Below are 18,729 nucleotides of genomic sequence, written 5' to 3'. Positions count from 1 at the left end.
GTCTTATTATTTTTTGAGGTATTTACTAAAGTTGATATAAAATATTAAAATGAAAATGAAAAGTATATAACGTTTTACTGCAAATTTTGTTTTGTACTTAAAACTTATAATAATTTTTTAATGTATTAGTAAACTAATAAATGTATTATCAACATTTGAAATACTGTTTATCATTATTTAAACTTGATAATTAATATTTAAAACTACCTACCTAGTTAGTGAATATAAAATAAAACTAATTTATGTTATTTAAAATTAACATACATAATATAAAAACTATAGAATTACTAATTAGCTAAAAAACTGTTACCGTATGGTTTTTATATTATATTATTATAATGAATTACCAAGTGACTATATATATATAAATATAATATAGAGTTTTTACAATCAATTTTGGAAAAACCTCCGAGTATTATATTATAATGTGCTCAATAAGTTGTATTATACAATTATTATACTATTATACTATATTGTTATATTATTATAAAGATTGTAGATTGAACACAAATTGTATTTTATATCTCTATTTATTAATATAATTAATTGTAAAAAGCATTAAAAATAAAACAACCTCCAGTTTTTAATATTTTAACCTTTTTTCAGTAATTCTTAGTCTAACCTCAGAGCTTCTGGCACATTTATCGAATAAGTACAATAATTATTTATCATTCTAGGTACTCTTACAAATGTTAAGTTACTTAACTAAATAAAATACTCAATGACTAATTCGATATTCTAGTGTCTTTTTCTATAATTAACGCTATACATTATGCCGTAGTTCTTAATTATATTCACAAATGACTAATTAGTAAACAGTATAAAAGCTGTTTGAAATATAATTTAACACATAATACATTGCTAACGTACAATATAACTTAGTACACAATGTATAATATTGTTTTTAATGTAAGATTTAAATAATTAAAAGTAATATTAAACTCAATATATTATTTAATTTATAAGAGGTACAGAATAATAACAGATGTATTTATGTACACGATATATTATACACGTTTTATGGCGAAACCCACTAGTGGAAGGAAATATAGATTAGTTACTTGAATTATAATTGCCATAATATTCGTTCAATTACTTCACTTTTGTTTATGTAAATTAAATTAATATAATTAATACAATTATTATTATTTTCTATTCATAAACTTTTTAAAAATGTAAAGTAGAATAAATAAGTATATATTGCATTCTATAGTTCTATTTGACTTAATTTCTATTTATGAGTTATAAACATAAATTATAAATATAGAAAAATTAAAGTGTATTATTTTTTAGTTAATAATTAATAATCATACCATGATTACCAGTGGTTGTCGTTAAAATTTATTTCGAATATAACCTTATTTAATTAAATAAACTATGAACAGATTAAACAAACGTTACAACTCTACATTAAATTAATAATTAGAATAATACATAATTGTTTTCAAAAAATATAAAATATCAGAATTAAAAGCCGATAGAGGAGTATGTGTAAATAAATAATAAATAAAACATTCATAAAATTATAACTTGCTTAACATTTATCTTTATTTCTTACAAGTTTTTTGTACGATTACATTTTTATGAACTCTACTATTACGAAAATTGCTCGTATTAGTTTAAAAATATTTTGGATCAATATTTTGTTAACACTACATTATTTATTTATACAAAAATATGTTTTATATCTACTCACTAAACCAAAGTTTAATTTGATTTAAAAATAAATTTATAGCTACGTATTTGTTTATTTATTTTTTATTTTTTATATAAAAATAAAAAGCATGATGATTGATGATATACCCAAAGAAAGTATCGACGATCAAAATATATATTTCGAAGAACAAGAGGACAATCCAGAGGTAAAATATCTAAGTATAATTAATTAAATATTAATTAATTATCCAAGATTAATAAGAGTTCCATCACATTATATAATCTCCTTTTGAGAGTTGGTGATATAAATTTAAGTATATTACAATATACAGAGTATAATATATATTATATAAATAATGACATCATAATACGGTAGAGTGAAGAAAAAAACCATTATTTAATCTTATAATATTTTAAAATAGCCAATAATAAACTCACGCAGGTAAAACCGAAAAAATGTTTTTGGATAAGAATGATGGGATTTTTTCAAAAATATTTTTTATTACTTTCTAATCTATAGTAGTTAATAGAATTACTGAAAACAAATATTAATTATAATATTGCAAACGCAATGAATTATTTTATATTATTTGATAATATTGTCTCCAACATTTTGACTAAACAATGCACATAATATCTAAACGATTATATTTAAAAAAAAAATAAAACTAATTAAATTAAATTAAATTTACTCTTAGCCGTGTGAAGGGTTTATCCATGAGAAATGACAGGTAATGAATGTACATTACTGTGTAGATCGAAGTATGTAATTACTATATATTGTAGTATACACACTCATACTAAAATGACTGTATACCAGTTTAATATTAAATAGGTTTCCTAACCGTTTTATCATTTCACCGACGACTTGGACGTGGTCATTTCAGCATCTTTGAACATAATATTACTCAATAAAATATAACACGGCAGTAAACCCGTATATAATGTATATAATGTCTCCACACAACGGAACTACGTGTAGTTAAATTTATGGCGATTGTTTACTCACAGAACGAGGACAATTTTATGAGATGACCGTCTGTGTCAAATATCATTAATAACTATAGGTTAGGTTCTAACGTGCAGATAATTAGATACTATGATTATAATCCAAATGTTTTTACATCATATTATTATGTTTTAATGAGAATATGTCATATATAACAATATATGATGCATATTAATTTCAAAGACAATCTTAGTTTTCAAATGTATATTTAAGACAAGTTAACGATTTAGATTTATCAAGTATTAATTATAAGCAAAAATAAAAAGTAAAAATGTAATTTTGTAAATCCGGTGGTAAACGGACATAATTTTTTACAAAAAATTAGAATAACTAAGGTAGTTTTTAAAATACATTTTTTTTAAATAAAAAAAAAAAAAACGTTCATTTTACTTTACTTTACTTTTACTCTAATTATTATCGAAATTCAATTAATCATTTTAACATAAACATGTATATATATATTTCTTTTTTATTCAGATGAACCTTATAAACACAAATAATATTTAACATTTAACACTTTAAAACTGAAGTTGGTTTTTAATGAAAATCGTAGTAAATCACAATATTTTTTGAAAGTTCTTCGCTTAAATTATTAAAATAGTAAAAATTTCATATTTTTATTGTACCACAGGGGCTTCATTAAATGTAATACTATTTTCAATACGCTTACCCTATATAAAAGTACACTAAACAAAAACAAAATTAAACAATATTTTGTCTGATTAAACATTATAAGCCGATTTCGTTCCATATGGTATCAGTTTTTTATTATTAGTTTTCTAGTCGTTGAAATTATTGTAAATTCTAAATATCTACAATCAGTTTGACAATAACGAATGAAAATAGAAACATTAATAAATTTAGCTATTCAAAACTAACGTCTTAAAAGGGCTGTATAATTTGGTTTTTAGTCGCTGTCGATAAAAATGGCTCAAATCGAAGTGATATCCGAGTATAATGGAAAAGAACGTATATCATTATATACCGACCGCATAATTGTAGATTTGAATTGGCACCAAATAAGGTGAACAAAAAGGAAAATAATATTACACACATTTTTTTGTACAATTTTGTTTTATTGTTATTAAACGTTGTGACACGTTTCGTATAGGACCGATTTGTGCGTTAAAGAAACAGTGAATTTTATCAACAACGGGTCATATCCCGTGCACGTTTCGTGGATTCCTAGTGACGAAAACGCTTACGCGTCCATAGTGGTAGAACCCAAGTGTTTTGAAGTTACAGATCGAGCTAAAATCAGCGTGCTTATCGAACCCTTATGTCCTGGTCTATTTCGAGAGATGTTAAGGTTCTTGACCAAAAATAGGGACTGTGACACCGGTGAAACAATAGTATACGTACGCGGGACGGTCGAACAGATTCCTAACGTGCGCGTTCGACCGACAATAGCACCGCTCGACAACATCTGCGCGGGTACATTAAATTCGTACGACGTCGAATTTAATGTGATATCCAACGGCTCATTTTCCGTGCAAAGGTATCTGTACGAATTCGACACCATCGGTACGCTAAGTTTGCACGGCGACATCAAGTCGTTTGGCCCATATGGAAACCAAAATACGATGTATACTACGTTAAACTTTAAAACGCCGGTTGAAACCGAAGTAAGCGAAAATTCAGGAAAAAAAGCTCGATCAAAGAACGAGAGTTCAACGCATCTGGTAGGAAATAAAACTCAGCTAATAGGAAATTTAACGCTTTCTAGCATATTTTCCTTTGACGATCGAAAGAAAAACAAAAGTATAGCCAGTATAGGTGTACAATATACTCATAACCGTACGTTTCAAGTAACACCGAATGCATATTTTGCTAATACGTTTTGAAATGTTATTATTAAAGGTATAGACAATTGTAATCTTTTAACATGTAGTTACCGGATGAATATGTATCACATAACACATTTGTTACATCTTTCGTTCGTATTTGTTTCTTGTCTTTAATTAGTTATACTTCGCATATTATTATAATTATTTTGTATGATATTATTATCTAAGATTAACTAACAAAACATTTTCTGCTTGCTAATGTGTGCACCCAGTGTACTTTTTTGTTTTAAATAAAGTTAAATGATACTAAGTATGTTGGTATTCATTTACTTTTGTGTCATGAAATATTATTATTATTATTAATATATTAAATCTTAAATGGATAGTTAAATCATTCAAATGTTGCTGGTATACTTTATATATTTTATATATGCATCATATGTATATACCTATAATAGGGATTAGGAATACAGAATGTCGTAAAAAGTAATTTATTTAATTATTTATAGAAACTAGGAGGTATTAAATAACGCCATTTCATTTTGTGTAGTCAATAATAGTCTAATTTTTCTATTTCATTTTCTCAGTAAAATATTTTATCAAGTCAAAAAATATTATTAAACTTAGTTAAAAGTAATATATAAAGAGAAAAGTTGTACAAAAAAGAATAACATAATTAACTTAACGATTTATATAATGTATTTACAATTAAATCTAAGGCATAATTATAATCACTTCGTCTAATAAATACTCTACAACATAGTTATTAACAGTAAATTATAAATTAACTCGTTACAGAAAAATATTATGTATTGTACTGAAATAAAAAGTATATAATTTTTGTTAACTATTAAATTTTTATGGAAAAAAAACTTAAAAAGAAAATAGGTGAAATTATATTTCAAAACTTAGGATGCACAAAATTAAAACCATTTCCAAAACAATTTCTTCGTGTTTTAATTAAATGGTGCAGAATACCTTAAGTGTATCTAGTCAGGCGAATAAGTGATTATACGAGCCTGCTTAAATTAGTTTATATGTTCATTTATTAATTCATAATCACTAAGGGCAGGTACCTACTACCTGTTAAGTCCTCCACAATAATATCTTGTGAACCTTTAGGCGACTGGGATCTCGTGTCAATTAGTCGAATGGTCGTTCGCCGGGTCAAAGACTGTACATACCCAGTCGGTTACTTACGCGACACTCCCAGATGTGCATTTGAATGTTAACACCATTGCCATTGCCGAGTCTCTTTACAGGGGCATACCTCACACCCACAAAGGAATTCAGTTACTCAATAATGCTCATTGTGATTTCGTCTACTCTTGGGGCAACCCAATGGGATCGGATACGGATAAAATAGATTGCATGTTTAAGCCCAGCAGTGGGACTGTTAATAGCAATGCTAACGTTGAATTTGAATTTATTGTAACGCCTAAGAAAAGTGTAAGGACTACAACACTGAACTCTAACGAAATACTTGTGATCCAAGATGTAATAATGTATTGATTTTGTTTAGGGCTATTTAAACAAATGTCACATACCGTGTTTTATACAGTGCAATGCACTTGCACCACAACAGATCAGTCTCGAATGTTGGGTAAATGAATTCAGCGCTACAGTAACATATGTCGACGCGTGTGATACACAATATAGTATAACGTGGCAAGAAAAGTACGCATAAGAATACTAACTCATTGATATTTTGTTTTCTGTAATTTAATTAACAAAACTTACAGTTATATAACAGTTTAACAAAAACACTGTTAGTTCTGATTTTATTATTTATTTCTATTAAATTTTGCAAATAGATAATAATAATAAAATCCGTCTATAGGTGAACAAATCAATAATTATTTTATATTTTATAAATACCAATGATTCTATTTAGTAAATATTCAATTACAATTTATTTTATCCATACCTTAAAATTCAGTTTGTATTATGAAAAATACTGAAAGATACCCATTGTCATTATACAATTATATACAAAAAGCACTAACTGAAATCCAACTAGAATTGTCGTAACTTAACTATAGTATACATATTATGTACTAGTAAGTCATCTATGAGCATCATTGTTTTCCTTTTATTACGATTCAAACGTCAAATAATTTTTCGTTAAAAAAATTACTTGGATTTTTCAAGAAATACACTTTTTTATCTTATTTTAATATAAATCTAATACACATATATCTATAATACAATAATAATAAATTAAATTTTAAAGTTACAACCACAATACCACATGAGTGATTACGTTTTACTTTGTTTACATTGACAATTCTATTTATTATATATTCTTCGTTTATTATTATTTAATTAGTTAATTGACTTAATATCACTTAATTTTTTCTATAATTTTAAACAATAGCAGTATCCAGTAAGTATTTGATCAAATTTCTAAACAGACGTTGGAAATTACTAATTATTTATAATGAGTTATAATAATTTAATTAACATACATATTATATTAAACATCATCTAGATAGGTACATATTATTAACTCAAAATTTAATAATAATTTTCAAAAGAAAACGTATTATTCTAATGTTATAGACATCACTGTTTATTTTATCATTTACATTTGTTAGTAAAAAACAATGGATCATTAATACAGAACTAATGGAAATTGATTTATTCGAATCTGAAAGCAATCGAACATCAATAACCAAATATTTAAATTATTCTGAAACTGAAAATGCAGAAGAATATGAAATTGAGTAAAGTTACAATATAATAAATATTTTCTTTCTTTATCAGGCGAGTCATAAAGTTTTAGATAAAACCCAAAGCAACACTGATCTATTATTACATTTCTATAAGTATTTCAAATACTTATAATTATAAGATTGCATAGGCAATTTTAATAGTTAACACTAAACTAATAAATTTATATTCATATTTCATTTAATTTCTTCAATTTTTATATTAGCTGTTAAATTTAAATTCTAAACTTATATAGTTACTTAAGCAAGTTTTTAAAATCAGTGTAGAAAAAAATAGGATCTTTATCGTGTATGTCTACTAAATATTTAAATCGAAAAGTTTACTTCACGTTTATATAATCACAAATTGTAGATATGCGCCTATACATAAAAAATCTTCTTATAATAATTATATAATCACAGTAAACGACTATGCGAATACGCATAAAACTTTCTAGCTCGTTGAGCATAAAAGCTCTGATAAAAGCTAACAGGGAAACCATAAAATGACCGGATGCAATTGTGGTATATAGGCCGGAAGACCAGGAACCGACCAAATGGCGTTTTGGAGAATGGCCGAGACGTGACACACCGTTATGCTCACCGTTGGTCGAACAATTTCAACGAGAGCTGGACTACTACCATCCCGTTATAGCGTTTAAAGACATAGAATGCAATACAGGCACAAATATTCATATTCGATACAATTGACGATAATCTATTTTATGTCTGTGTTCTTAAATGTTTAGCTATGGAACAGAGTATAACTATTCAAAATACTACGAAAATTTCCTGTCAAGTTAAAACGAAAGTTAGATATTATGACTATTTTACTTCGAGCAAAATAAAAAGTAAGTACACATGAATATTTGTGAAATAAGCTTACAATCAATTATCGTATCTAATAAATTGAGTCGCCAAAAAACTTACTATGGAGATAAATGTAAAGAATTTAAACGTTTTCATTGTACAAATATGTCTATAGTTTTACATATTTTAAAAAGAGGCGAGGGACTCGAAGGAGACTATAATAATTCCGTAACAACATCTATTAAACATATTATAAATGGGCATAGACAAAAACTGACAAGGTTTTTTTTATTGATATCCAAATACTACGTCACTCAATATGATTGATCAGAATGGGTAAATAAGATTGTACGTAAATACCTTCCTATTAGAATTAAGTATATTAATAATGTAATTAATCACTGAATTATCACTTATTTAAAATTCAAAATAAATCATAATATATGAGTATTTTTTTTTTCGTGTTATAAATGATCAGTATTTGGTGCAGACAAATTTTCATAAATCTATATAGGTAATATGCAACACTTGAGGGAAATTTATTAATCAGTATTTTCTATAACCGTAAATTATTTGAACAATATATTATAATATCCTAGTTATAAACTAAATACATTTTATTAATTTTTTTTATATACATAAAATAATAATTGTAGACTCGACATTTTGGTGATGATTAATCTAAGAATTATAAATATACTATACAGTCATGAATTTTCCTAAACATATTAACTAGCACTAAAAAAAAATATTTCAAAATATATTTATCTAAAAATTAAAAACATGGTTAATAATAACTATTTTACTTCAACTTTAATTCAAAATTTTAAAAAACGAATTTATTGATGTATTAAATTGCTTATTCAATATATTTTATATTATTCTTAATTTCATAAAATTTGTATATTTAAAATCTAAACAACGATATAGCGAAGATCAGTTATTAAATAATATGTTTACTATGACTGATTCATTATTCCCTATTCATAATATTATCTTGTTAGTTCAATACTAATATAATAAGTATAATGGTCTTAATAATTCAAACAGCAGAGTATGACATTAAGGATTAAGGTATAGCACCTGGCGTGCCCAACCTTTTTCAACTTGCGGGCCACATTCGAAATTTATATTTATACTGCGGGCCATATATACTTCACGTTTTTTTTTGTTCATTTCGATAAAATGTACAATAGATATATTAGGATATTAGGTATATCTATAGTATATCTTATCTGATATAATATTATTTACTGGATTAGTTGGAAGAATAGCATAGTTAACAACTTCAAAAATGATTGATACACCTATATTTTTACACTGTATTATTCATCAACAATCTCTGTGTGATAAAATTATGAATTTGAAACATGTGATGAATATTGTTACAAAAACAGCCAATTTCATTAGATCGCACGGATTAAAACATAGACAATTTATAGAATTTTTAAATGAAATGGAATCGGAACATAAAGATGTGTTGTACCATAACCAGGTTAGGTGGTTAAGTCGAGGAAAAGTTTTAAAACGATTTTTTGATCTTCGGCGGGAAATTTAAATATTTATGATAGAAAAAAATAAACCAGTAGAAGAATTTTAAAACGAACAATGGATGTATGATCTTGCTTTCTTAACTAATATTTTAGCTCATTTAAATAAATTAAATCTTAAACTTCAAAAACAGTCAAAAACTATTTTCGAGCTTATAAGTGATGTAAAATTGTTTGAAATAAAATTATGACTTTTTAAAAACCAAATATTAAAGCAAAATTTTTTACATTTCAATACGTGTCAATAAATTAAACAAAACTATTTTATTGACTTTCCGACAAATAATTTTGTGAGTATATTGGAACAATTATCGACAGAATTTGAAAACCGTGTTTAAGATTTCAAATCACATATGATTTCATTTCGGATGATAGAAAATCCATTTTTGTCAGATGAAAATGATGTCCAAGAAATTGTTCAACTTGAAATTATTGATTTAAAAACAAATAATCATTTAAAAGATTTATATAAAGAATGACATAGAAACACTATAGACAATGTTACTATCTTACATGTTCTAGAATCCACAGTTTTCCTAACCAAAAAGGTTACCTTAGATATCCATAATAACAATTAATTTATTGTAAGAAATAACGATTTTTTTTTCAGAAAATATATTTTTCAAAACTTCGAGGATATTATTTTATTATTATAATTTACAAATAATAATGATATTAATAATGTAGAGAAAATTTTCTATTTAAATTAAAAATTAGTTAAATACAATAAAGTTATTATGTAATTATTATTATAAGTATCTCAAATCGATAGCAAGTATTTTTTACGGAGTCTAGACATTTAAATGAAAAAAAAAATTAGTTAATTAAAACATATATTTTTTTGTTCTTTAATATGAATGACAACTGTATTGATTAAGGTATAAAATGAGAATAACAGAAGGCGAGTGAAATTAAAGCAAACAACAAGAATGATAAAAATAATGTGTAACAGTGATTTTCGAATAGTACATTGTATTTCCAACAAAGTAACACAATATTTTTTCCGCCGAATTACTTTAATTAGTATAATTAATACTTTTCTTTGTATATTTTGAACTGGATAAAACAAAATTATTATTTATTAATTCACACTAATAAAATTGGGTAATATTTTATACAATAACCAAGATTAAAATACTTTTAATTGTTACCTATACATAGGCTTGTTATTATAATATGTTTAATATTATGTTATTATATGTTTTTTAAGTAAATTATGATATATGTTTTCTTTAATTTTATTTTGTTAGTTTATTATTACATATCTTTATAAATGTTATATTTTAACTATACATAAAACTATGAAAATACATAATGAAATTAAAACAAATATTTATAGGTTAGATAAACATATAAAATATTCGTGTAACAGCTGTTTGCAGTTATTAGTAATTATACTTGATATTTTATTATTATGTATATTCTATTATTGTATACTTAAACGTAAAGAAACAATATATAAACAAGAACTAATAACAAAAGTTAATTTCGACAACTGCTGTTATAACAAAATTTAATTCTCTACTGTGTATTGTTGTGAATAATAATAGTATTTCAACTTTAATGATTCCAATCATATTTTCATGTTTATAACTCTTTCCGTACTAAATTCTGATTTAAATTTAAGAGCTCTATCAAGTAGTAACATTATATATTTATTTAATTAGATAGTATCATAAAAATTGATAAATAAATTATTTTAACTTATCTGTTACAAACTCTAAATATAAAAGATTTTTATTATAACTAGATAATGTTACTATGTATTATTTTATATGTTCAACTAATTGATATTAAATATATTTATTATTCTGTTGTACAGCTAGTTTTAAAATTAACCCACTTAACAATAGGTAACATTTAAGTTCGATCAGCAATTTGCTTTTAATAATTACATAGTTATCTTTAATATTCTTTAATTTAACAATATTATTAAATACGATGTTGAGTTTTATAAAAGTAACTTTAGTTTTGTGATTATGACTAAAACAGATATTACTCGTAGGTCCATGATTATAATTTAGAAAGATGTTTAGATTTTTTTGAGCTGGACATATATATATATATATATATATTTATACTGTGTACAATAAGTCATTTGACTGAATAGCTTAATTTACAAAATAAAAATAAAAATTTTATTTACTTTGTAGACACTTACAAAGATAATATAGACATTACATCGAAAAAATATTGTGCAATATGGATAGAAAGAGATGATGAGATTTTGTACGGTATGGATGAATTCAAAGTGTCCATATGGGTGTTGGCCACGACTTGGGGTCGATATGAGGACGTGGTGACTATTGAATTACACGTAGGACTCGATATTCTACCGGCCATCCACATACCACTCATCATCAATGCCATTACGTTCCCTATAGAATTCCCTTTAGCTAAAGACGTTCACAAACCAACCATCAAGTAAGTAACGACATTTTCACAACGTAATTCAATTTTTAGTCAACTGGGACAACAAACAAAGGCAACGACTACTTATATGAAACATCTCATAAAAATAAGTATATCATTACTCTGTCATATTTCTTTTTTCAAAACTTAAACTACGTATAGCATTTAAAATTAAAATACATTTTTTTATTTTAGAAAACGTTTTTTTAACTAAACGTACTCGTATTATAAATTGTTCAACACTATAAAGTGTATATTAAATTCCATATGAAAACTGTTAAATAATAATCTACTTAATATATACTTTTATTTTTTAACAGTAAACTATAAACCTAAGTAGGTATTACAAATTTGATGCATAGTAATGCTATAAAATATAAATGCACATAAAATAATTCAAATTAACCCAAAACAACATAAAACTAAACTTATGAAAAAATTTTAGTTTATTCTAATATTTATAGAACATTTATATTTTTAAATTTAAAAGATGAACATTATATTATTTATGAGAACAAATATGGTATTTGAGTTTTAAATATAGTGTAGTTGAAACGAGTATAAATATAATATATAATTCTTAAACTATCCAGTGTTTAAGGTACGTTAAATTAACAAACGGTTCATCGAAAACTATTTAAAATAATAAACTGAATATTATGTCGTAATTAAAGTTTTACCTACTAAATAAAATTATAAAAAAACCATGAAAAATATAAATATTTGAAATCAAAAACATTGGATATTTCTATTATATTGAATTATCTTATAAACTATTCAGTAACAAAATAACCAAAATACATGTTAGGTAAAGATGTTGTGTCGTAAATTTCAAAGTATTTCCATGGATTTTCAAAAGTTTTTGCATTTCTCCGAAAACTAACAGAAAATATAAATAATGACCTTTCTAAAGTACCATCTGTGTTCAATACGAACCTATAAAAGGGTTATACAAAGGATTACATGAAACTTTTAGAGAACTCCTATTGAAAAAAAAAAATGTTTACTTACATGGTAGCTAACTGAAAAAAAATCTCGACCATTGTAAAACCAATACATTCTTTAAATTACATATGTATTAACAAAAATACATAAATTGAAAGAATACATATACAATTATTATTTTCATTGAGTAGTGTGGTATACAAATTTAATATACTATATATTTATATATTTATAGACATTTAATTTATTTTATGAAAACTATTGCATACCAGCATATACATATTAAATAGGTAACGCTTCTGTCTTGTGTGAATTATTTGTTAAGCTTCAGCCTTTACTCGATTGAATCGGAAAATCGATTAGAAATATTGAATAATAGTGAAGTTCCGGTCAAAATATCTTGGCGCATTTATAATAAAACTAAAGAAAATAAACCATTTGGAGTATTAATTGATACATTAACTCCCGACCATCCAGACCACTGGTCTGTCAGAATCACCAATTATGATGGTTTAGAAAATCCTCGGTATTTTAAAGTAAGATATTAACACCACTTTATCATTCTTTAGAATAATATAATTTAGTAGCTTTAAGATATAATAACTTTTTAAATTATTCGCATCACTGCCGTAATAATTTATAAATGTTAATACAGACATTAATGATTTTCATCATACAAGCCTTATTTAACTATTAAAAAATTAAATCGATGTAACGAATAAAAAAAATTATATTTAACTAAATTGTTAACCTATAATGTTAACCTTACGTAATTACCAATTATATTGAAAATCAATTGACTTGAATTGAATATTAAAATATAATATATTACATATCTAATTACACCTATAAATTATTCAAAGAAATATATATTTCTATAAGTTAACTAAGGAACACAATTTATTTGTTTATCCAACCAACATATTTCTTGAAAATTTAACAACTAGTATTTTTAAGTATTAAGTACTTTATTTTTCTAGTATTTAAAAATTTTCCTATCTATACTATATATTATTATTCATAAAAAATGCTAACAATACATATTTATACCTTTATTTTAATAAAAGTTTAATCAAAAAGTATAATTCACAATCCTGTAAAATTGAAAAAAATATTTATAAAAATCTTAAATTTCAATAGAAAATAACTCAATATACATAAACATATATATTTTAATATATTATGTAGGTGTACACCTACATAATATATTAAAATTAGTTAGATTAAGACAATAATGTATCTAAATTTTTTTAAAGAAAAATCTCCACGACAAAAAGCAAAATACAGTATAGTTCTGTATACTATTATTATACGTAGTATAAACGTAATATATAAATACCAAACATCAAACCTCTTACTATAATCATTATCCTAATGGCGTGAATGATTAATCTGTTTTCAGCAAACTAAGATAGCTTGACAATACCACAGTTTTTGACCTTAATCTACATTACTTTTTTATAAATAAGAAACTCATATTAATACATATTATTAAAATCAAAATTAATACGTATACCATATAAACTAATGAAAAACTCTTTTATTTTTTAAACAAATTTCAATAACTATGCTACACATATATTATAATAATATATGTAAAAATAAATTTATATCTAGTTTATATACCTTATTTAACAATTAACCTCACTTTCATAAACTAACTGGTTGTTTTCAGATTGAACCTATTATATTGAAATTAGAACCAAAGACCTTAGGATATGTGACATTTTCATTAGATCGGGCTAAAGAAATATCCATAAACCGTGATGAAAATAATATAGTAAATGGAAAAGCAGTTGGAATAGTGACTGCTCTTGAACCAGCTGGGTAAATTTAAGATCTTACTTTAATTATATTATATTTATTTATACACATTTTTAACATAAAAATAATAAAAAGATTGTTGTAAATAGTACTAACACTAATGTCTTGCATATTACTATCAATAATATTTTTCTCATATAATATACTTAAACAGCAACTTATTTCCATAATTTAGAACTCTCGACTCTCGAGTATGTATTAAAATGTATAGAAATTAATTTTTAAGCCATATATATTAGAGGTCTTGATCGAAAACGTGAATTAATACGTATATGAACATTAAGTCCGCGAAAGAACATTTTGTATTCACTTATACTTAATACATGTGAATTCACTATCCGTGTTCACACATTTTAGAATAATTTACGTATTCACGTGTTCACGGATATTTGTATAGTGATATAATATAATATATTATATATATTATCAACATCCAAAATTACCAATATACAATAATTTATTAATATGCAAGTTACGTATAACTATAAGTTCTAAGAAATTTCTAAAGTATAACTAAACAGAAATATACAACTTTTAAAATCGGCCATCAGTCAAGACTCGTCTCTACTATTATTATTTAAAAATATCAAATTCATCTTAAATATCTTAAATGATAATAATATTGTTTTGAGTCTTAAATATTGAAATATTGAAATTCATTACTTTCAATGTCATGATAAATTGATATGACATTTCATACTATTAAGATAAGTTAACAGAAATAGGCATAATTAATGTTATCTATGCAATATTTATAGAGCAGTACCTGAATAGTACAATAATATTTCTGTAATTATTTCAGAGAATATTGTATAAGAAAAGACTGGATTTAAAATGAAACCAGCTGTTGTTAATCTTTATTCGGAAACTAGACATTCAATTCAACCAAACTTAGTCATACGAGAGTTGGATAATATTTTCCAAGTAATAAATATGTTATGAGTCATTAAAGAATAACATAAAAAAAATGTTAATAGGATAAAAAAAACAATCCACAAGGCATTTTTTATATTATTTTTTATTGCGTGAACGCATCATTTATTCTTTTACTTCCTTCTAAGAAAAAACTTCTTGATCAAATACATCGATGGATATAGCATTATAGCTATGATAATTTTTAGGTGTCAGCATCGCAAATGTATAACTCCCGATCACAATATTATACGGTAAGTCGATTGTTTACCATGTGCAATCACTTACGATATCCTGAAAACATTTCGTTCAAAATCAGTAGCCCGTTCATTATAACAAGTTTGAGAACATTGAGATGTGGTATTCGTCCCGGAAAAGAAACTATTTATTTGTTTCATAAGGATTTGATCGAAGTATAAAAATTTATTGCATAATATGTTTTACTTATTTCTGATTAAATATTGTATGTTATTACGTTTATTTATTAAAACATAGCATCAATATTCAACATTGTTAATGTTTCACACATAATATATTTAATTTTTATGATATTCCTTTAGATCGAACTGCAAGCTTCTATAGATATTAAACAAGTCTATATACCAAAAATGCCTACAACACTATCGCCTAGAAAATTCGAAAAAATAGGATACTTAAGCGCTGTATATGAAAATAGTTATTTTAAACCTAAGGTATTTAAATAAAAAAAAAATACAAGAAATAATGCATTTTATTCACTAATTTTTATTTAAAATTTGAAATATTTAACTTATGTATAAAGTATTTAAAATATCTAATGCAAATAGTAATAAATATTAATTTCATAAATAATTTAATGATTTATATATGCTTTCTAGGGACTTTAAAAAAAGTGTCACTCATTAAATTTAACCCATATCAAGTATTCTTTATGTATTTTGATCTCTAGGGTATTCAAATTATTAAAAACATCAGTAGATTTAACAGTATGGTATTTATATATTCGACTCTATATTTCTATTGAAAGTTAAGATTTTTTATAAAAACACTTGCATTAAATCTTGAATATTATATATTATATTTCCAATAAAATGATATTTCTATAATATTCGGCCCAAAATTGAATTTAAAGCTATTATTTCCCAAAACAATTGGTTGTTTTTCCGTTTCTATCCTTTATAATGGCATAAAAAGCATCTGGTTAAGGTTTATTTGACCTATATGATTTCAAATAAGAATGGGTTACCAAAATAATATACGATTATATATGAGCACGTTTTATTTACGAGTACGAACATAATATAATAAATTATTATTCTTTAGATTCCATTTTTAAGGTATATTGTTGATTTTATTCTAGGAAGCAAAGTGTTTAATAAAAAATGATTAAATATGTTTTATTAAAATATATTAATTAATTAATTAAGATAAAAAAAATAGGCTTATTTATACTTTATGGAATATTTTATATTTTGTTTAATAATTTTTAATATTTCCATAAAAAACCAATAATTTGAGAATCATATTTATAATAAAATATTGATTTGTAAATAGATTGTATAATATTATAATATATTCAATTTTATCCAATAATTTGTTGATAATGAATACTTCTCTTAAGCAATTATGTATATACATTGTGCATAGCATTTAATCGTTGTACACTATTTCAATTTTAAGAATACATATAGATAAGTTATATACAAAGCAATTATCTTTGGTAACAACACTCACTATTCAAAAAATATATTAATGTTTTTAAAAATATTGTTTTTCCAGTCGAAATAAATAAATTTTTTTATATCTTTAATCATTAATTATTTTTTTGAATGACATCATACATTTTCATATTTTGAAACATAATTTTTTTTTTTTTTTTAGTATTTTGATATATATATAAATATTTTCAAAAACTTCAATACATTTTTTTATAGAAACAACTGTTGTTCTATAAAAGAATCATCTAGTATAATATGTATATATTAGCGTAACACAAAAGCAAACGGATACAAAATTGCTATCTATCAATTTAATTATTATTAGTATTCATAGTATATACACACGATAATATTAGGGTATTTTGTTTAGATGGTTGCTACATTCAAAATTCACATATACTTCCCAGTACTAAAACTGTCAACGAACTACATAAATTTTGGTCAAGTGGTCGTAGAGGAAACTAAAAGCATAAACGTGATGTTATCTTCTTATTCAGGTACACGCATATATGCTCACTACAGACTAACAAGTGAAATAATAAACGTATAGATTAACTTTGCCGACCCGGTTTCCACCTTGTTGGGCATCAAATCGCCTGTGAGCTCATCGCTCGATGGTGTTCGCTTGTACGATTTTTTGATTTTTTTCTAAAGGTCCTGAACGTTTTGTTACGCGCTCCGTTGACGAAGTATTTACAATATCACCACCGGATGCTGTCGTATCAAATAAGCCAATCCCACTCATAGTCTCGTTTAAACCCAAGTGAGTTCATATTATCTACCTTCCAAAACAATTAAATTTAAATTTAATTCAAATAGATATACTGGTTAAAAATATTTAGACATCCAATTTAAAAATGATTGCACATTTATTCAAATATATTTCAATTAAACATAGTAAATAAGATTAATACATATGATACTAATCTCTGTGTTAAAAGTATAAAAACACATTAATAATTAATTGTATTTTTACACGATTTTTTTAGTGTTATTTAAACCAAAATAGATATATTATCCTATATTTTAATTTTGTATATTCAAAAAAATAACGATATATAATTTTATACTTTTATTATTTTATTGAATTTGATCATCGTTTTAAGCTAATAGCTTTTAGACATCTTGAAATAATTTTGTATTCAAAGTGACTAATATTCATCATCATTCACATGTTTAAAGACAAATTTAATGACTTGTAAAAAGATTTAATACTGATTGAATTTATCGAGGGATTCGTGAACAAAGTTTTTATCATTTTCTAAAAAACGTAATTTGTTTTTGACATTTTAACGTTAAAAAAGTTGAGAATAAACTTAAAAGCTTTTTCCAGATCACTCTTTTTCATAAGATTAAAAAGAAAAAGCTATTAGTCAGTATAAAAATTTACAGTTACAAACTGGTGTTAATGTCTAC

General features: G+C 24.4%; 2 protein-coding genes across 2 annotated transcripts in view; one reads left to right on the top strand and one right to left on the bottom strand.

The window, feature by feature from the left end:
• LOC113560408 overlaps window positions 1-18,729 on the bottom strand; it is a 108,238-nt gene that overhangs the window by 71,420 nt on the left and 18,089 nt on the right. The gene's annotated exons all lie outside the window — the stretch shown is intronic.
• The window catches only part of LOC113552359, a 37,619-nt gene that overhangs the window by 17,418 nt on the left and 1,472 nt on the right, over window positions 1-18,729 (top strand). The window contains 17 exon segments of the mRNA XM_026955262.1: window positions 1,784-1,862; window positions 3,577-3,689; window positions 3,777-4,290; window positions 5,575-5,901; window positions 5,975-6,129; window positions 7,050-7,178; window positions 7,697-7,845; window positions 7,913-8,014; window positions 11,677-11,947; window positions 13,206-13,416; window positions 14,556-14,707; window positions 15,507-15,528; window positions 15,530-15,628; window positions 15,826-16,029; window positions 16,177-16,308; window positions 17,684-17,810; window positions 17,968-18,076. Coding sequence (XP_026811063.1) covers window positions 1,784-1,862; window positions 3,577-3,689; window positions 3,777-4,290; window positions 5,575-5,901; window positions 5,975-6,129; window positions 7,050-7,178; window positions 7,697-7,845; window positions 7,913-8,014; window positions 11,677-11,947; window positions 13,206-13,416; window positions 14,556-14,707; window positions 15,507-15,528; window positions 15,530-15,628; window positions 15,826-16,029; window positions 16,177-16,308; window positions 17,684-17,810; window positions 17,968-18,076 — 2,895 coding nt within the window.

Source organism: Rhopalosiphum maidis, chromosome 1 (assembly GCF_003676215.2).
Source record: "Rhopalosiphum maidis isolate BTI-1 chromosome 1, ASM367621v3, whole genome shotgun sequence".
NCBI classification, from domain to species: Eukaryota; Metazoa; Arthropoda; class Insecta; order Hemiptera; family Aphididae; genus Rhopalosiphum; species Rhopalosiphum maidis.
This window is presented reverse-complemented; position numbering and strand designations above follow the sequence as displayed.